At 35.1% G+C, this 21,689-nt stretch overlaps 1 protein-coding gene across 2 annotated transcripts; it reads left to right on the top strand.

The window, feature by feature from the left end:
* Positions 1-7,593: 7,593 nt before the first annotated feature.
* LOC133864704 (senescence-induced receptor-like serine/threonine-protein kinase) lies at positions 7,594-20,176 on the top strand. 2 transcript variants are annotated; one of them, XM_062301111.1, is made up of 8 exons: positions 7,600-7,855; positions 11,574-12,593; positions 12,688-12,820; positions 13,107-13,178; positions 13,697-13,768; positions 13,856-13,936; positions 14,131-14,288; positions 19,831-20,176. In XM_062301111.1, the coding sequence occupies exons 1-8, from the start codon at positions 7,699-7,701 to the stop codon at positions 19,839-19,841; spliced, it is 1,704 nt and encodes a 567-aa protein (XP_062157095.1). In that variant the 5' UTR covers positions 7,600-7,698; the 3' UTR covers positions 19,842-20,176. The 2 variants fall into 2 exon arrangements, with proteins under 2 accessions (XP_062157096.1, XP_062157095.1); XM_062301112.1 differs by lacking the exon at positions 19,831-20,176 and having other exon boundaries at positions 7,594-7,855; positions 14,069-14,134.
* The last annotated feature ends 1,513 nt before the right edge of the window (positions 20,177-21,689 follow it).

The following is a 21,689-nucleotide window of genomic DNA, read 5'->3' as shown; positions in this document are numbered from 1 at the left end:
GGCCACCCCCAAAACTGGCCTTGGGGTTGGCTCAACTACCCGCTAAGCCAAAATGGGGGTGACTGAGCCAACCCTAAATTTTTTATTTTTTATTTTTTTTTTTAAGTCCTTAAAATAAAAATAATATATATAGTAGCCATGTCAGCGCTGACATGGCTTTGGGGACATATGTCACATAGGTACGCCGACACGTGTAGGATAACATGGCGGGACGTTAGTTTAGGACGGAAAAATGAATGGAGGTACCATTTCCTTTTTTTCCATAGCACAGGTACCTCCTATGATAAAAATGAAAATTGATGGGCCAAAAAATAAAATTTTTAAACCACAGAGGTGTGTAAGGTATTTAACCCTTGAGGAATGCTACACATCACCCCTTTGTCCTCCTTTTGTCCCCCAAAATTGATGTAGCTCTTAAAATCACCATTGAATTTTTGATATATGACTATTGGATTTTGATCAAATGATAATTTTAAGAGCCACATCAATTTTGAGGGGACAAAAGGAAGACAAGGGGATGATGTGTAGCATTCATCTTAACCCTTTTGGTGCTCCATTTTTCATCTTCTTGGTGCTTAATTTTTCAATTAAAGAGTTGTTCATTTGACCTAATTCGTATTTGGAAATGCGGTCTTAACGAAGGTAGATACTATAATTTAATTAGTCCTAGAACGTTGCATTTCAAGAGACCCAATAGTTCCGAGTTGAATACTTCGGGGGCACGAAATCAACCTTTCACTACAAAAAATTTGATCATTAGCGGCCAACAAATTTGGCCGCTAATGATGTTATTTTGGCCGCTAATAGTCCGACGCAAAAGACTATTAGCGGCCACTTTTTTTTGTCGCCGCTAATAATTGTTTTATAGCGGCCACCAAGTTCGCCGCTAAAAGTAATTTTATCCGCCGCTAATAATTGTTAACTGAGTCTAAAATCGCCGCTAATACTAGACTATTAGCGGCGACACGTATGTGGCCGCTAATAGTTAAAATAGTCGGGTATTATTAGCGGCCACATGAGTGGCCGCTAATAGTCTAGTATTAGCGGCCACACATGTGGCCGCTAATAATACCCGACTGATTTAACTATTAGCGGCCACAAATGTGGCCGCTAATACTATTAAAAAATTGAAAAAAAAAATAAATATATATATACAAAAAAAAAAATAGATCCATTTAACTTCACTGCATTAATTAAATCTCTATATACAATTAATACTACTAAAAATGATAAATATATATATATATATATATATATATATATATATATATATAAATACAAATAAAACTAAATACAAATACATCATTAAAAAAAAAAAAAAAAAAAATGTTTAACCCCCAACGCACCCCCTCTCCTCATCTCTCCTACTAGCTCAAATCCGACAATTTTTTCAGATCCGGCCATTTTTTCAGTGCCCCTCACCAAGCAAAATATATTTCAAAAAAAAAAAAACGGAGGAGATGAAGTATAAGAAATTAAAAATGACCCATCGGGATCTCACAACTGATAAAACTCCTGGACATTTGCAAATTCAACCCCAAAGATATGAATTAACAAAATTTGCAAAAAAATAAAAAGAACATAAAAGAAATGGAAACCCAGAAAGACAAAGAAGAAGAAAGGGGAGAAGAGTAAGGTACCTTTTCCTTCTTGTTTCTCTTTAAAATTGAAGTAGATTTCAATAATTGCAATAAATAAACCAAAATCTGAAACAAAGACAAGAGAGACAGAGCTGAGATATGTCACAAAATTTGCAAAAAAAAACAAAAACAGAAAAGAAAAGAAATAGAAACCACAAAGACGAAGAAGAAGAAAATGGAGAAGAGTAAGGTACCTTTTTCTTCTTATTTCTCTTTAAAATTGTAGCAGATTTTAATAAATCAAATATCTGAAACAAAGACCAGAGAGAGAGAGAGAGGAGAGACGAGAGTTCTGAGAAATGAGAAATGAATCAAATGAAGTTGAGAGAGAGAGAGTAAAGAGAGTACAGGCTATTTAGAAAGAAACAAAAAAAACATTGAAAAAATAAAAAATTTAACTTTTGGGGGTGAGGCGCGCGCGGGACACGAAAATTTTCGTGTCCCGCGTGCACCCCTGCACGGTGCACCCCCTCCCCCCCTTCACCCAAAAGGCTCAATCATGAGCTTTTTGATTTTTTAATTCTTTTTTTTTTTTTTTTGAAATCAACACCTCATAATTTTTTTAAAGAAAAATTATTTTTCGTTTTTTTAATTTAATAAAAAACAGGTTTTTCTTTTTTATTTTTCGTTTGTTTTCTTTTTTCTAAAAAAAATTGTGTTCATAATTATAATGTATTTTTTAGGTTTTTTTTTAAAATAAATTATTTTTTGTTTTCTATTTTTTTTTTCATTTTTCTTTAATTTTTTTAATTCCTTTTTTTTTTAAATAACTTTTTTTTTTGAAAATTTGGTTTTTTATTTTTAATTTTAAGTAAATTTTGAGTTTAAAAAAAATCGTTCTTTTTCTTCTTCTTTTTTTTTTTTAATTTTAATTTTGTTAATTTGTTTTTAAAAAAGTTATTTTTATTTTTATTTTTATTCAAATTTATAGACATTTTTGTCTTATTAAAAAAAAAATCCATTTTTGCCTTATATAGTATGTTAAACTAACATATTAGATCATCCGATCAATGATGGTAGATCATCCGATCAAGATAGATCAATAGGATCGATAGATCATTCGATAGATCATGGTAGATCATCTAATCAATCATGATAGATCAATAGGATCGATAGATCATCCGATCGATCATGGTAGATCATCCAATCGATCATGATAGATCAATAGGATCGATAGATCATCCGATCGATCATGGTAGATCATCCAATCGATCATGATAGATCAATAGGATCGATAAATCATTCGATCGATCATGATAGATCATCCGATCGATCATGATAGATCATCCGATCAATCATGGTAGATCATCCCATCGATCATGATAAATCAATAGGATCGATAGATCATCCGATCAATCATAGTAGATCATCCAATCGATCATAATACTTCAATAGGATCAATCAGATGAACCATGATTGATCGGATGATCTATCGATCCTATTGATCTATCATGATCGATTTGATGATCTACCATGATTGATTGGATGATCTATCGATCCAATTGATCTATCATGATCGATCGGATGATCTATCGATCATATTGATCTATCATGATCGATTGGATGATCTACCATGATCCATAAGATAATCTATCGATCCTATTGATATATTATAATCAATTGGATAATCTACCATGATTGATCGGATGATCTATTGATCTTATTGATCTATCATGATCGATCGGATGATCTACCATGATTGATCGGATGATCTATCGATCCTATTGATCTACACGATCGATCGGATGATCTATTGATCTTATTGATCTATCATGATCGGTCGGATGATAGATCGATCGATAGGATGGATAAATCATCCGATCGATCGTGATCGATCATTAGGATTAATAGATCATTCGATCAATCGTGATTGTATCGATCAATAGTATCGATAGATCATCCCATCGAAAGTGATAGATCAATAGGATCGATAGATTATCCGATCGATCGTGATCGATCCATAGGATCGATAAATCATCCGATTGATTGTGATCGATCCATAGGATCGATAGATCATCCGATCGATCGTGATCGAACAATATGATTGATAGATCATTCGATCCATCGTGATAGTATCGATCATATCCGATCGATCGTGATAAATCAATAGGATCGATAGATTATCCGATCGATCGTGATCGATCCATAGGATCGATAAATCATCCGATTGATTGTGATCGATCCATAGGATCGATAGATCATCCGATCGATCGTGATCGAACAATATGATTGATAGATCATTCGATCCATCGTGATAGTATTGATCATATCCGATCGATCATGATAGATCAATAGGATCGATAGATTTTCCGATCGATCGTGATCGATCCATAGGATCGATAAATCATCCGATTGATTGTGATCGATCCATAGGATCGATAGATCATCCGATCGATCGTGATCGAACAATATGATTGATAGATCATTCGATCCATCGTGATAGTATCGATCATATCCGATCGATCGTGATAGATCAATAGGATCGATAGATAATCTGATCGATCGATAGGATTGTTAGACCATTCGATCAATCGTTATAGTATCGATCATATCCGATCGATCGTAATCGATCAATATGATCGTTAGATCATCCGATCGATCGTTATAGTATTGATCCTATCTGATCGATCGTGATCGATCAATAGGATCGATCCCATCGATCGTGATCGATCCATAGGATCGATAGATCATCCAATCGATCATGATAGATCCATAGGATCGATAGATCATCCAATCGATCATGATAGATCCATAGGATTGATTGATCATCCGATCGATTAATAGGATCGATAGATTATCCGATCAATCATGGTAGATCATCCGATCGATCATGATAGATCAATAAGATCAATAGATCATCCGATCAATCATGGTAAATCATCCGCTTGATCTTGATAGATCCATAAGATCGATAGATCATCCGATCAATCATGGTAAATCATCCGCTTGATCTTGATAGATCCATAAGATCGATAGATCATCCGATCGATTATGATAGATCATCCAATCGATCGTGATTTATCGATAGGACCGATAGATCATCCGATCGATCCTGATCAATAAATATGACCAATAAATCATCCGATCGATCGTGATCGATTAATATGATCGATAGATTATTCGATCGATCTTGATAGACCAATAGGATCGATAGATCATTTGATCGATCGTGATAGAGGTCGACTGATCAGACTTCACACAATGAAGGTTTGATCGATTAATAGTTCTAGAAAACAATTAAAAAAAAAAAAAAAAAAAAAAAAAAGAAACGAAAAAATAAAAAGAAAAACTAGCTTTCTATTAATCTCTTTTTTTTTTTAAAAGGAAAAAGAACGATTTTTTTTTTTTGTTGATAGAAAAACCAAAAATTAACTTTACTTTTTATTATTTTTAAAAAATTAAAGAAAAAAAAAATTAAGAATGAAAAATATATATTTAAAATAAAAACAAACAAAAAAAATGAAAATTTGAAAACATTAAAAAAAATAAAAAAAAAATAAAAGGAAAAAAGTTAGCACATATTATTTTGAAAACATAACAAAAATGGTAAATATTATTAGCGGCCACATAAGTGGCCGCTAATAATCAACTATTAGCGGCCACAAATAAAGTGGCCGCTAATAATTGATTATTAGCGGCCAAAAGAGCGGCCGCTAATAGTTTTGGAAAACAATTTTTTTTTAAAAAAAAAAAACAAACGAAAAAATAAAAAGAAAAACTTGCTTTCTATTAATCTTTTTTTTTTCTAAGAAAAAAAAAGGAAAAAGAACGATTTTTTTTTTTTTGTTGATAGAAAAACCAAAAATTAACTTTACTTTTTATTATTTTAAAAAAATTAAAGAAAAAAAAATTAAGAATGAAAAAGATATATTTAAAATAAAAACAAACAAAAAAAATGAAAATTTTGAAAACATTAAAAAAAAAAAAAAACGAAAAAAGTTAGCACATATTATTTTGAAAACATAAAAAAAGGCTAAATATTATTAGCGGCCACAAATAAAGTGGCCGCTAATAATTGATTATTAGCGGCCAAAAAAGCGGCCGCTAATAGTTTTGGAAAACAAATTTTTTTTTTTTTAAAAAAAAACAAACGAAAAAATAAAAAGAAAAACTTGCTTTCTATTAATCTTTTTTTTTTCTAAGAAAAAAAAAAAGGAAAAAGAACGATTTTTTTTTTTGTTGATAGAAAAACCAAAAATTAACTTTACTTTTTATTATTTTAAAAAAATTAAAGAAAAAAAAATTAAGAATGAAAAATATATATTTAAAATAAAAACAAACAAAAAAAATGAAAATTTTGAAAACATTAAAAAAATAAAAAAACGAAAAAAGTTAGCACATATTATTTTGAAAACATAAAAAAAGGCTAAATATTATTAGCGGCCACATAAGTGGCCGCTAATAATCAACTATTAGCGGCCGCTTTTTTGGCCGCTAATAATCAATTATTAGCGGCCACTTTATTTGTGGCGGGTGCTTTACTACGTGTGTGTGTATATATATGTGATATCCAGATTCTTTTTGGTAAGAACCCTTTATGCCTGGTTTTTTTTTAAAAAAAAAAAAATTATTTATTTATTGGTAACAACTTGAAGGTGAATAAAATGATTGCGTAAATCTCATTCAAAGGTTCGTGAGAGTTACAGCATGCCGTGCCTTCATAGTTCATACATACTGTCCACCAATTATTATGCTTAATTATACCATTTAATACGTAATTAAATACCATAATTAGCTACACCTGGCCTTCGGTATAAACAGAAAGTTTGCACCTCAAGGAATGTCGGAGGTGTCGGTATCTCAAGCTGCCGATGAAAGGGCGGATCATCGAGGGTGTTTGCCAAACTTTAATTTTTTTTATTTTTTTTATTTTTTATTTTTTTTTATTTTTATTTTTTTTTAGGTTTTTCAATCGCTAAAAGGTATCTTTAATCCCAAGTATTCTTATAAATCTTCTCAATTCAATTTTGTTTCGTAGTAGGATCTCAGCGTATGTAAATTAAGCCACGTCGAATTCTCGTATTTTGACCCTTTCACGTCATGCGTTTGCCCTATCGTTCACATTAGTTTTTTAAGAAAAAAAATAAAAAATAAAAAAACATTAATAAACGGAGCAAGTAATATTTTAAATCAATATAAACTCAATGTTTATCAATTCACAGTTTTTTTTTTTGAAAAATAAATAAAAATCGGAACTTTAGTTCCCATTTTACACCTCCTCATTAACCCATAAAATTCCTTTTTTTAAAAAAAAATGAATAACCAAATTACCATCGTGATGATGAGTACTTCATTTCTTTATTCATTTAATATTAAAACATACCGACATATTATATATAATTAAGATCGAGAAAACTAGACTTAACATCCTTGAACTTTCACATCGATTGTAATGTCCCTATAAAGGAAGAAGAAGTTGCGATTGACCTTAATTACAAACTTTAGCCCATATCAAAATTAATGCCCTGAAGTTAAAGAAAAAAAATAACAAATTGTCTCGAGGCCTGCTCCCATGAAGACCCACACCTGTGTCTCCTCCTCCCTGCCTTGAAGGAATTTTTAGTTTTTTTTTTTTTTTTTTTTATTTTATTTTTTTTATTTTATTTTGAAGTTTTTTAAATATAATACAAGAGTATGATTGTCATTTTGGATCTCGTACAGTCAATTTAAGAAAAAATTTAATGGAAAGGTTAAGTGAAATGGCCCAAATAGTCTGGGTCAATTATAATTTTTTCTTTTTCTTTTTTAGTTTAAGGAAACATTACAATGGAGGTAATAAAATTTTTTAAAAAAAGTGAAGTATAATAATTAATTCCCCTAAAATTAAGGTTTGGTTTATCCTTAGAGAGAGCTATAAGGTCCCTTTTTGCTCTTCTAAGTCAATTTGAGGTAGTAGAAGTGGTTGGCTAGTGGCAAAAACGTATTTTTGGGTACTCCTAATACTATAAATATTGTTGCTAAGCACTGATGATCACTTCCTTGCATTGACGTTCCACTGATTATCCTCCTTAGAATTAATTAGTAGCTAGCTAGCTGAACTAATTAAATTTGATAAGGAATGAAAACCAACATGCAGGATGGTGCACCAGAACTGGTTTTGGTCTGGAAAGCGTGGCTCTTCTTTGCTTTTGCCATTGCTAATATTCTTGGCAACTCAAAACTAGCTGCAGGAAAAAATCAGCATGCTGGAAGAAAACTTGCTGCTGACATTCCAGGTAAAAACGTACATATTTTCTTTGCAATCTTTCTTTGGTGCATGTCAAGTACTTATTATCGATCACATGCATGCATATATGCTTGCCTGGGGTATTAATTCATGGAGACCATTGTTTTCAGAAAAGTTTGCAGTAATCTAGAAAAATCACAATAATATGTATATATGATTCGCAGTTCATTAGAAATGTGAGGGCCGGGGGAAAACGTTTAACAACGTGAAGAAGTTCTTCAGCAACGCATCGGCATTGCTTCTTGCAGCTTTTCTTCTTCTTTCTTCTTTTTCTATTTTTTCCCCACCTTTGTTCTTCTTAGTAGCTTTAAATTACTTTGATAAAAATTGCTACACTTCTTAGACAAACTTATATACATATTCGTCTCCGGCGAGGGAAGGGGGTTCTTTTAGGCCACCCCCAGACCAGCTGGCCGAACCCACCCCTATGGCCCTTGGGAGTAGTTCGGCCAACCCGAAGAAAAAGAAAAAGAAAAAAAAAAAAAAAAAAAAAGGTTAGGGTTTGGCCCTTGGGGGTGGTTTGGCCACCCCAAGACAGACCAGTCTTGGGTGGCCAAACCCACTCCCAAGGCTCTTGAGGGTGGTTTCAGCCACCCTCATTTTGCTTCGTTGGGGTGGTCGAACCACCCCCAAGGGCCATAGGGGTGGCCGGCCACACCCATATTTTTTTTTTCTTTGATTTTTTATTTTTTTACAAAAATTTATTATTTTTTAATTGAAAAAATAACACGTGACAAGGGTACTATAAGAATATTTCGACAAATGAATTTTTTTTGACACTTTTTGGTAGTTTGGGGGCTAGAGTCCAAGGGTTGGTAGTTTGAGCGGCTACTTCCAAAACAGCTAGTAGTTTAAGGGGCTTAAATGTAATTTTTTCTAAGATCAATTATCTACCAACTTATTTATTGAGTTGTTGTACTTGTACTTACTCTTTCAATTTCTACTGCAACAAGACATAATAAGTTAACGAGCATTTTCAGCCATGAATATTGTTAAAACTAGGTTTCGCAACAAAATTGAAAATAAGTTTCTAAATGATTCTTTGATATTGTACATCAAAAGAGAAATAGCTCAGAAATTTAGTACAGATTCAGTCATAAATAATTTTCGGAGTGTAAAAGAACATTGGGTTCCATTTTGAGAGGTGATTAAATTGAAAATTAAAATATATTAACAAACAATTATTTTGTGTCTTTACTTTTGCTTATATTTGCTTAACATTGAATGAACTAAATTTTATATATTGACTTAATTTTCGATCTTAATATATTTCTTATCTATTATGTATTCTCCCTCTCTTAATATATTTCTCATTTATACTTTCACTCTAGAATTCTTGTTCAGTCCCATGTTGTTATTCATCTCACAAAGTATAAATGCTCCGTTTGTTTCGACGTAAAATGTTTTCCGTCATAAAATATTTTCGACAAAATCATTTTTCTGAAAAAATGATTCTCTTGAAAATATTTTCCGGCGTTTGGCTCGTACGAAAAAAACACAACAGCAAAAAATCACCAGCAACCATTTATGTAGGATTCCGGCCTGTTTGGTCAGAATTTGGGTTGGCCAGATTCCGGCGAATCTGGTTGTACTTCCCAAATTTGCTAGAATCAGAATTGGTCGGATTTCGGCAAATGTGGCCGGAGTTTGGCTATTTGTCGAAATTCGGCCAATAGTTTTGGCCGGAATCCGGCAACGGTATCCGAGCGTCGCCAAATTCCTGTACCCGCCAGACTCCGGCAACGGTCGCCAGCGCCGGAATCTGGTAAACATGAACCTTTCGTGGTTATCACTTTTAGGTATTTGCATCCACATTATGTGATTTTTTATTTGCGTTCGTGCGTTTATTGCGGTTATTATCCGCTATCCGCATATAAGGTAATGAGCGTTTTGGATTACTATCTAAATTTATATATAAGATTAAATAATGCGGTTATTACTATATAGAAGCTTAAATAAATTAGGATTTCACTTGTGACATAATTCATGATTATTAACCATTAAAGATCATTGTCTTGTAGAGTAATCAAAATTTGGATTACCAAAAAAAGTAAATGTAGTGATATGACTTTGAGATGATGGTAAGAAAAACCTAACATAACCTAAAGGTAAACTTATCATATCTAAAACGACGTCATTTTAGTTAATTTAATTAAATATATATAATATATAAATTATATATAAAGGGAACACGAATGCAGTTATTAATCGCATCCGTATATCTTAAAACAGTTATCCGCATATACGGATAATGGTTTTTATATCCACATATACGAATAGCAGTTAAATGCAAATAGCATATACATACTATTATAATTCTCACGCATTTTCACCCCTAATTTGAAGAAGATAAAGTATAGTTTTTCCTAAATATGAAGAAAAAGGTGCAGTAGATCAATCAAGAGACATAATTGGTTATATATATTTTGGGCTCAGCAAATTTCTAAAAAAAAAAAAAAAATGAAGAAGAGACAAGCTAAGCAAGCAGCCATCAAATAACATTGGACAAAATAATAATAATAATAATAATTCTCCAATAATGACAGTTTTAATTGATTTTTAGAATTATTATTATTATAATTATTTTAGAGTAATGCAACAATACTTTTTTTTTTTTTAATTCAGTAATGGAAAAACACTGATGTGATAAGGATCTTTCTTTGTTTAAAAATAAAAATAAAAATAAATTAAGGATTCGGCATACAGCATAGTAAACTAGTTGTAGAATAAAAATATGTTATAAATAGTATTTTTTACTAGGATTATTAAATTAAGGGAAAATTACACCGTTGGTCCCTGTGGTATTCCATAATTATTTTTTACTCCCTGTGGTTTAAAAAATTACTGGGAGATCCTTATGGTATGCAATAATTACAAATCGATCCCTGGCTTCAAATTCTGTTAAATTTTTTAACAGATTCCGTCAAATGCCACGTCAGCGACACGTGTCACCATCTTATGGCGACACGTGTCCATCTTAATAAAAAAATATAAATTTATTAAAAAATAAATAAAAATACTTTTTTTTAAAAAAAAAAAAAATCAAAAAAAAAAAAATGAACGGGTGGCCAAGCCACCCATTTGGGGGTGGCCTGGCCGCCCCCAGCCACTGGGGGTGGCCGCGCGGCCACCCCCAGGCCATTGGGGTGGCTGCGCGCCACCCCCAGATCTTCCAGGGGTGGCCCGAAGGCCACCCCCTGGGGCTGGGGGTGGCCGCGCGCCACCCCCTGCGGCCTCTGGGGGTGGCGCGCGGCCACCCCCAATGGCTGGGGGCAGCCAGGCCACCCCCAAATGGGTGGCTTGGCCACCCGTTCATTTTTATTTTTTTTTGATTTTTTTTTTTAAATAAAATAAAGTATTTTTATTTATTTTTTAATAAATTTATATTTTTTTATTAAGATGGACACGTGTCGCCATAAGATGGTGACACGTATCGCTGACGTGGCATTTGACGGAATCTGTTAAAAAATTTAACAGAATTTGACGTCAGGGATCGATTTGTAATTATTGTATACCACGAGAACCTCCCAGTAATTTTTTAAACCATAGAGAGTAAAAAATAATTATGGCATACCACATGGACCAACGGTGCAATTTTTCCTTAAATTAATATTATAAGATAATAGTAAAATAAAAATGTAATTTTTATCATTTTCGATGAGGAGATCATATTAATTCTCGATTTCCTTGTTTGTGAAAAATTCAAGGTTTCATGAGCATCGACTGTGGCAGCGATGAAGACTCGATTGACAAGGAAACCGGCATTCCTTACAAATCTGACAAGGAGCTTGTAAATACTGGAATAGTTGCGACGGTATCCCCTGATTGGTCCGGCTACATTACAGAGCAGTTCAAGAACCTGAGAAGTTTTCCGCAAGGAACAAGGAATTGTTACGCCCTAAAACCGGAGCAAGTCAAATACAATAATTATATGATCAGAGCTCAATTCCTGTACGGAAATTACGATGGCAAAAACCAGACCCCAAAATTTGACCTGCATCTTGGCCCTAATTGGTGGGCAACAGTGAGTTCATCTGATCCGGTTTATTACGAGATTATTTATACTCCCTTGACGGATTACATAGATGTGTGCCTTGTGAACACTAACAATGGGATACCCTTCATTTCAACGCTGGAACTACGACGTTTGGACAATTCCATTTATCGGACGGAGGACGGCGCACTCGCAATCATTAGCCGATACGACGTCGGCAAAGACATTAGAAGTGGATCTCGCAGGTATCCAGGCGACGTCTATGATCGCTACTGGGAGCCTTTGCTAATTGAAGGATGCATTCCAATCGCCACCAATTCGACCGTTTTCAGCACCCAAGGCAATGATAACGCATATAAATTACCGGCCGAGGTGTTGAGGACTGCCGCCGGAACGCCGAACGGTAGCATTCCCTTGGCCTTAGTCTGGTCTCCTCCAAACTCTCTTTCTAAATGTTATTTTTACTTTCACTTTGCTGAGATTGAGAAGCTCGGAGCCGGTCAGCAGAGGGAATTCACGATCAATTTGAACGGCGAGCGCAACCTGAGAGAATCTGTTAAGCTTGATTATCTAAACCCACTCACCGTGGTCCAGGATGATCCGCCAGTTAGTGGAAGCCGGCTTAATTTTTCAATCAATGCAGCTGGGATGACTAAGTTTCCTCCGATCCTAAACGCCGTTGAGATTTTTGAGTTGCAAGAGCTCCCAAATAAGCCAACGGCCATAGCTGATGGTACGCTTTCTTTTCTTCTCTTTTCTATTTTCCTTGTAAGAATTATGGTCAGTTTGTCACTTTTCATATGATTTTGTATTTCGAATTCTATCAGTTGAAGCTATCATGGAAATCAAGGAACTGTACAACGTGATTCGAAACTGGCAAGGCGATCCATGTGCCCCAAGTGATTACTCATGGGAGGGTTTGAACTGCAGTAACGACAATCATCCGAGGATCATCTCATTGTGAGTATGCTTTCAAAACATCAAAACTTGTTACACACATCTGTGAAATTTCACTCAATGAAAAAGAAAATCTTCCTTCACTGAGAGATCCCATTATTGAGTGGACCTTCATATTAACTGATATGAAAATATGTTGCATAATTCTTGACAATGGCACAACGGAAGAGACTCCTTTCATATATATGCAATGAAAGCAAAAGAATTGCATGAGAATGATCTTGTTTTTATTGCAACTTATCTTTGGAACAGTGGCAATAACTTTTCCTTCTTTCACAATTATAAGCAGAAACTTGAGCTCAAGCAAACTGGCAGGGGAGATTGCAACTTCATTCTCCAATCTCAAAGCACTGCAATCTTTGTGAGTCTTAATTTGTTATGATTGATATTTGGCATATAAGAACACTCAATTGCAGTGTAAATTGATTCCTCTCACTTCCACATTTTGTGGTTTCACTGGTTTGTATTAATATTTATACTAAATTACAGTAGTGTTTGTTACAGAGTTACAATCGATAAACACTTCCTAAGATAATGATTACCGTCTTGATAAACTATGATCATAGTTTATCTTCTATCCTTATCTATTCTATCTATTCTCTGGAGATTAGGATCACTCTGAGCTGGAGTGTTCGGCTTAGCTTCTGGTTTATCTTATGCTTCAACATGGCAGATGGGATATCTTAGACTGCTGAAGGTTTTAATGCTTGAAGAGTGTATATGTGGGATTTGATATCAGGAAATTTTTACTTAGAAAGTGTAACATTTATATGCAACTCTTCTAATGGAATATCACGCTGTAAAGAACTGAAAACATTTTTTTAGCTTAACATCTACAAATGTCTTTAGCCAAAAGCTTGCCGACTCTTTCTGTTTCAGGGATTTGTCATATAATGACTTAACTGGGCCATTTCCAGAAGTTTTAACACAACTGCCGTATTTGAACACCCTGTAAGTTTTTGAGTTTTGATGGAGGTATTGTGAACTTGACCTTTAGGGAAGGAAATTGAGGTGATGTGCTTAACACTATTTCTGCAGTGATTTAAGTGGTAACAAAATCACGGGTTCAGTTCCTGAGGCTCTTGTGCAAAAGTCTAAGGATGGAAAATTTGTCCTGAGGTTAGCTTATCTTCCTACTTCCAATGTTTCATTTTCTCCAGTTGTTTAATAAAGCTAGTTTCAACTCATCTGTTCTATGTGGTGTAAATTTCCTCTTTATTTCCAATAGTAATTCTGATTGCATGATGACAGCATCATCTATCTTTTAATAACTTACTTACTATGACATCTTACCTTGATGCACATTATGCAAGAGTCGGCGACAATCCAGATCTTTATCAATCAGCTCCAACCAAGAGAAAGAAGAAAAATGAGATTGTTGTTGCATCGTCTATAGCAGTCCTGATCCTTCTGTTCATCTTTAGTACTCTGGCTGGTACTCTGGCTATATATAGAAGGAAAAGACGAAGAGGTAGTTCTTTCTTTATCTTCTGCTTCACTAATTCTCATTACAATTCATACAAGAGATATGGCACCCAATCATAACTGGTCTTATTTTTCTTGTGATACACAAAGCCTTTAAGAAGGTTATGAATTTTTTTTATATGTGGAGATTGAGGGTGAAAGAAAGAGAACACTAATTAGTTTCTCACCAGAGGCCACTTGGATAGTAAAGCAAAACTATGCAACTGCCAACTGGTCGAAAATTGAATTACGTCAATGCACCTCCGCTGTAATACCCCACCAAAACACGTGGAAAACCCAAGTTTTGGGGAATAATTTATTAAAAACCAAAACAATAACCAAAGGAAAAGATTTAGTATTCGTATGATGGCCTAAAACACCAAAAAGGAATTAATAATTTACAAGAGAACACCTTTCTCCGGCCCCTTTCTCCTATTGTTGCTCCAAAAAAAAAAAAAATTAGAAGAGAACACCAAAAATTAGGGACTAATTAGAGACTTAGCTTTAGAAACACTTAGAAGTTTTGGAATGAGGAAAAATGGTCGAAACTATCGGCATAACGTCTAGCAATGCCACGTTAGCACAAGAGGACAATCAAAAGAACGCTTGGACGATGCTGCGAAGGAGGTAGCTGAATTTTTGGAACATCGCCCCAACGGTTGAAGGAGACCATCTGCACGTATGGTCATAGCTTTGCACGCGACAGTAATACGTCCAAAAGCTTAGATGCGTATGGGGGAAGTGCTATTTAAAAGCTAGGAACCCTAGCATAGCACCCTAGCTCGCCACCCAGCAGCCCTAGAGAGAGAGGAGAAGTTTTGCTTGGATTTGGGGACTAAAGAACATAAAGCTTTAAGCTTTGGGATAAGAGAATTCAAGCTAACCCTTGTGATTTGTTTTTATATTAGAGTGTTATTTTGTGTTTTTGTGTGTGTTGGCCGTAAATCACAAGGGAAGAAGTTAAAGTTAGGTTCTTTAAATAAAAACCCAGGCTCTTCGAATTAAAGTTTGAGACTATGGAAGTTAGCATTCATCTTAGACCTAGATCAATGCACAAATATACAAGATTTGGCTTTCAGGACACCTTAAGGTCATTTATTAAATGGGAAAATGTGAAAGGAAGGGGAAAGCTAGAATCTTTAAGTCTTAGTGATAAAGTTGTGATCTTTGAGGCCTAAATAGTGTTAGGCTGAGTAGAGATGGTACCTTTGGGACTTTAGACCACCCAAGGGCCGAGTGAGAGTGAAAAAATGGGAACTTGTGGGGAAAAAAAAAAAATCAAACATGCTTTCTATGTCGAAACCATCCTAATAGTTTTCAAATGGTTTAAATGGTTTTAGGGCAAAATGTAATAATTATGGTTAAGTGTATAATATGGTTTGTCATAATTAGGTTTTTATGTCTAATGTTGTAATACCCCGCTTCAAAATCATAAACTAAAAACTTTAAACTTGGTGTAATGATGATAAATTCGGTGGAAATAAATGGTCATTAGGAAAATGATTATTAGAGCAATTAAGGTGCAAAAGTTAAGGTAGTTTCCTAAAGGGCATGAAAACACTGGAAGCACTGTCTTAAAAGAAGAAGAAAATGAATTTTGAGCCTTAAAACGACACTCACCAAGCTTGAAATAGTGACCACGACGTGAATTTCAAAAATAATGTTTCAGATTGGGATCACACGCACGATTTTGAGACTTGTAGCAAAAGTTATACCTGTTTTACCAGGCACTTCGCAATGCTGTCTGCAGTTACCGTTAGGAAGATTTTAAAAATTGCTAGGACAATTCGAAAACCATTAGGATGGTTTGAAAAATCGTAGGACAGTTTTTGCAATTTGGAACGTGAAAAAGGCCACGTTTTGAGCTATAATTTTTTTTTTTTTTTTTTTTTTTTGGGGGGGGGGGGGGGGGGGGGATGTTGGAGGTTAGGGTTCCATTTCTGCACCCTAAACTTCAAACCCACAGATTAGCCACCAACTAGAGAGAAAGAAAGAGAGACAGGAAAGGAAATTTGAGAAATTTGAGAGGTGAAGAAGAGAAGGGACTATGCTTGAAGCAAAAAGGCATAGAGCAAGCTTCATGGGTAAGATCATAATACTATTCTCTTTAGTTCTTAAAGTTTCAAATGATTTATGGTACATGGATATACTATTTCAAGATTTATGTGATGCATTCGTTACTTGGGGATCAAGTAGAAACTAATAAGGAGTAAATCTCCATTTATTTACAGCCTTTATTTCTTAGTCTAATAAGGAAAATATATTCAAAATAAGGTTATAGGCTATTCGTGAGTATTCTTTCTCATTAGGGTCTAAGTCAATGATGGCTAAACCTAGTCTTGTAACATGTAGCTATTATTCCTATAGGGTTCTTGCATGATGTAACCAGCGACTAGGTTCCTGTATGATGTAAATGACGGCTAGACCTAATGGTTATTTCTTATGACCTAGCCATATCCTGTTTAAGCATAATCCTAATGAACAAAATATCATGCTTGAGTATTATCAAAACCTATAACATCTTTTGGTGTCTTGGAGGTCACAGCTCACTCGAAGTAGCCCATATCCTTTTCCCTTAGTTCTTGTGCTATTTGGTTCACATCAAGTGGTATCAGATCAAGGTTGATTGTTTTCTACAACAATTACCGATCTATGCCCATCACCATGTCTTTCCAAATTTTCTTAAGTGCAGAGCAACAAGGAAGGCTAGAAAAGATGCAGTCAAAATTCCTCGCGGGTGGAATAAAAAATTCACCAAAAAGATGGAGGAGCATATGAGAAAAATTTAAAGTTTGTCTCCACCACGCCCCTCTCCAGCAAGCCAGTCCTTGCCCATAACACTTACCCCACCGGTTGCAACCGTCACAAAAAAGAAAAAGAGGAAGAAAAGAGCTGTTGAAGCAACAAAAATCTATCCACATCGGCGTCCCACCAAACCACCGTCGACCGACCGCAGATTAGCCCACCTCAGCTGCAAATTTAGAAAGCACCAGACCCATTCTTCCAAATGCGCCGTCATCAACTCACGTCGCACCTCCACGCCTATGGGAGTCACTTGTGTTCATTGTGGTGCAAGAGAGATAAAGAATAGAGCTTTTGTTTGGCTTTTGTTCAGGAAAAAATATATTGATGGGAGAAGATGATAATGGAGGTGTGGTCATGGGAGATGACGATGACAAAGAATACATCCTGCAACATTTTCCGCCTTGAGGACAATGGCGTTGTTACGGGAGGGGGATGATGCATTCGTTCCTTGGGGATCAAGTAAAAACTAATAAGGATTAAATCTCTATTTATTTCCTAGTCTAATAAGGAAAATATATTCCAAATAAGGTTATAGGCTATTCTAGGGTTGGCAATTTTTGACACGACCCGCGAACCCGGCACGAACACGACACGAAAAAACCGGGTTTGGGTATATTATAATCGGGTTCGGGTCGTAATCGGGTCGACCCGATTACGACCCGATTATAATCGTGTTGGCAGGTCAACCCGCGGGTTGACCCGCCAACACGATTATAACCCGGCTAAAAAAAAAAAAAAAAAAAAAATATGAAAGATGAAACCTAGAGTACTCAGTAGCGCCGCACACTTTCATTTTTCACTTTCCTTCGTTCGTTCAGTTCGACTCTCCGAGACTCCGAATCAGTCGGTCACCCGCCGTTCACGCAACCACGTCCACGAGCCCATGACGGTGACGACGCCTCCCAGAGTCACACACAGCCACGGCGCCTCACAGTCACGGTTTGTGCTTCAGCCGGTCAGCCTTTCAGGCCCTTCAGACTCACAGTTCGGTGACTTCGGTAATTCAGTTCACAGTTTGTTGATTTTGGGTTCAAATTGCTGTGGGTTCTTTGTGATTTTCGGTTTCTAGTTCTTTGGAGTTGTTGATTTTGGGTTCAAATTGTTGTGAGTTGTAACTATGATTTAACTATTTAAGGTGGTTCATGGTTGGTCCTTTGTTGTGGGTTGAGAATGGCTGAATGGGTGGAGAAATTTTTGGGGTTTTTTCTTGTTTTCAGTTGGGGAACCGAATGGGTTGAAGCCTTGAAGGGGTTTTTTCCTGTTTTGCTTAGAAATTTCTTTGGGTTGTTCCTCTTACAGTCTTACCCATAATGGCCGAATGTGAATTTTTTTTTTTTTCTTTCAGTTCTCTTGTTTTTCGGTTGAGCTACCGATCGTTGCTTCTCTTCTGGTTTCGGTGCCTTCTTGCAGAGATTGTGGAAAATTTTGGGTTGTTCGTGTTTACCGGGTCGTGTACGGGTAACACGATTTGGAAGTGGGTCGTGTTCGGGTTCCATAATCCAACCCGATTAATAATCGGGTCGGGTTCGTGTTGAACCCGATTATGTAATCGGGTCAGTCGGGTCGACACGAACCCGACCCGCCGACCCGAATTGCCAACCCTAGGCTATTCGTGAGTATTCTTTCTCAGTAGGGTCTAAGTCAATGACGGCTAAACCTAGCCTTGTAACATGTAGCTGTTATTACTCTAGGGTTCCTGCATGATGTAAACGGCAGCTAGAGTTCCTGCATGATGTAAATGACGGCTAGACCTAATGGTTATGTCTTATGACCTAGTTGTCTCCTATTTAAGCATAATCCTAATGAATAAAATATCATGTTTGAGTATTATTAAAATCTAGAACATCTTTTTGTGTCTTACAGGTTACGACTCCTTCGAAGTATGGTTTTAGAGTTGGAAATGGTGATAGGAGGACGTTATGGTGTAGACGTGGTATTCTATAAGGTGGAGAAGGTGAAAAATGGGAGCTTGGTTAATTAGAGGAAGATTTTGGAGAAGAAAATTTGTGACATTTTCGTTCAAACGGTGGGTTCCAATGGTTCGAAAGGTATCGTCCAAACAGGGTCAATGATTGTTCTAAGTGTGTTTCCCGTTCGAACAATGTTTGAACAATTCTAGGGTAGAGTGCAAATTTTTGGGGTTTAGGCATGAAGCTAGGGTTTTCAGATGGGACCCTTTTAATTAAGAAAATTATGTGACAATTGTAGGTATTGTGTAAAGAATTCGAGAGGATATTCACAGGATCGATCACAACAATAGGATGAAACGCAACAGTGAGAACAAAAATGGAGTTTAAGCGATCGAGGTAAGGAAGCTATCCTTATACTAGTATTTTTATGAATGCCTATAGGGTTCCGAAGAGATGGAATGTATGGGCCAATCCTTGCCAAAAGGGGATTTGCAAGATAAGCATAGCCTTACTCTAGAGTTATATAGAACTAGTGATGTTTGGATGTATATACTTTATACAAAGTTAATGTGTATTAATGATAAAAGTTATATATAGATTCATAGATGCATAAGATGTCTTACATAAAGAGATAGTGTTTATTAAAGATATGCCTTCAGTAAAATGTTCTAAAAAAAGATTTCTAAAAGTAAATTTTTTTTTTTTAAAAAAAAAAAAATTACATCAGTGATACTTTTATCTGCATGATGAAATGTTCGGCATCAAACACTAGCACTAGTTTATTTGCTTACTGAACCATGGACTCATCATTCCACCTGTAAATGTTATTTGCAGAGACAAGTTAGAGTAGTCTCGGACAACAGGACAGCGATCACGAAATCAAGAGCTCGAGCTAGCAATAGTAAGCCTATGGTATATAATTTTGTATGTGAGTAGCGGTTTTAGGGTATACGGATGCGGAAACTGCATCCACATACCCTTTATATATATACACACACAAATTTTTATTATATATTATAGTTGATATATTCAATATAACATAATGACATCAACATCCACTTATGAATATGTTATATTTAGACAATTTATGTTTTTTATGTTACGAATTTGTAATATTATTATTATTTTTTATGTTAGATTTGTAATTTACGTTTTTTTATGTTTGCTAGCTTGATTGTTATGCTCATTGAATCATGGATAAAAAAAAAAATTAAAAAAAAAAAAAAAACATAAGGGTATTTCTGGTGAGCATTGATTACTATGAATATTTTGAGGTCATATCCACCATCCCGTTTCTTTCTCGGTTCTACATATTTTTAGTGTTGGCATTATATTTTCAAAACAAGCCCCAAAAAATAAAAATCGATCAAAATAATTTTTAAAAGCGTTTAAAATAGGTTCATTAACTATTTGCGGATAGCAGATAATAACCTCAATAACCGCGCAAATGCGAATAGTAAAAAATGGCACAGATGCGGATATGTAAAAGTGATAACCGCATTTTGCGGTGAAGATATTACAAATAATTGCATACGCATTCGCATATACACCCCTAACGAGAGCTATGGCCTTCCAAGCTTCCCGCATATGAAATCTATGATTTATGAAAGTGTGTCACTATAGGGGTTTTTTTAAAAAAAACAAAAAAAAAAAACAAAAAAAAAAAATTAAAGATTTTGCTTACTATGTAAAAAGCTTTATTGTCTTTTAGAAACTACAGTAAGTTTAAAAGATGCCCAAAACAATCTAAAATAAGTCCTTAAAAAATGCCCAAAGAAATCCCAAAAAACTAAAAAAATGCACGAAGGGCTTATTACTCGACAAGCGGTTATCGGTTGCTTATTGGCCTTTAATAGTTGCATAATTGTCGGTTTGCGATTGCGGTTGCTTAAAAATAATAATCACTTAAAGCGGTTGCGGTTGCGGTTGCGGTTGCGGTTATAATCTCTTAATCACACCTCTTGTACACACCTAACCAGGATACCAATAGCTATTACTTAAGCTTCAAGCAACTAGTCATTATCTCACTAAGCTCAACTAGGATATAATGGAAGTAATAAATATGCATTAAATCAACCTTTGGGCTTCATCTATACATCAATCTAATCACTTTTTTTTTCTTTTTTTTTCTTTTTACATACAAATTTCAAGCATATGGAATCTTCACCCAAAAAATGCCTTGTCTATAGCCTTGGGATAATTTTGTTTGAGCTGATCACTGGCCAACCTACAATAATAAGAGGCCCTGTGAAACACAATCACATATTTGATTGATTGAACGTGCATGGGGATATTCATAACATTGTTGATCCAAGGTTAGAAGGAGAATTCAACACCAGTTCTGCCTTGAAACTAAAGCTGTGGAGATAGCTATGTCATGCAAACTACCGGTTGCAATCCAAAGGCCAGACATGAGTAACGTCTGGAAAGAAGCTAGTCAAACGATTGCAACTAAAGGCATAACCTCAAGAAACCTTGAACCTTAAACTCATTTTTCATGTTTTTGGTATTCTCTCCATATGATTTACCATTTTTTTATGAGCCTTAAGCATACCATGATAATTTAATAATTTATTTCTCTTAAAAGGAATAGTTTTCTAAAAGTTGAAAAACTAGCTCTCATTTTTCATGACCTCTCACGTTGATATTGCTTAACATGTTTTTATATAGTTATTATGAGCATTGGTTAGCAT

Source organism: Alnus glutinosa, chromosome 3 (assembly GCF_958979055.1).
Source record: "Alnus glutinosa chromosome 3, dhAlnGlut1.1, whole genome shotgun sequence".
Classification (NCBI taxonomy): domain Eukaryota; kingdom Viridiplantae; phylum Streptophyta; class Magnoliopsida; order Fagales; family Betulaceae; genus Alnus; species Alnus glutinosa.
This window is presented reverse-complemented; position numbering and strand designations above follow the sequence as displayed.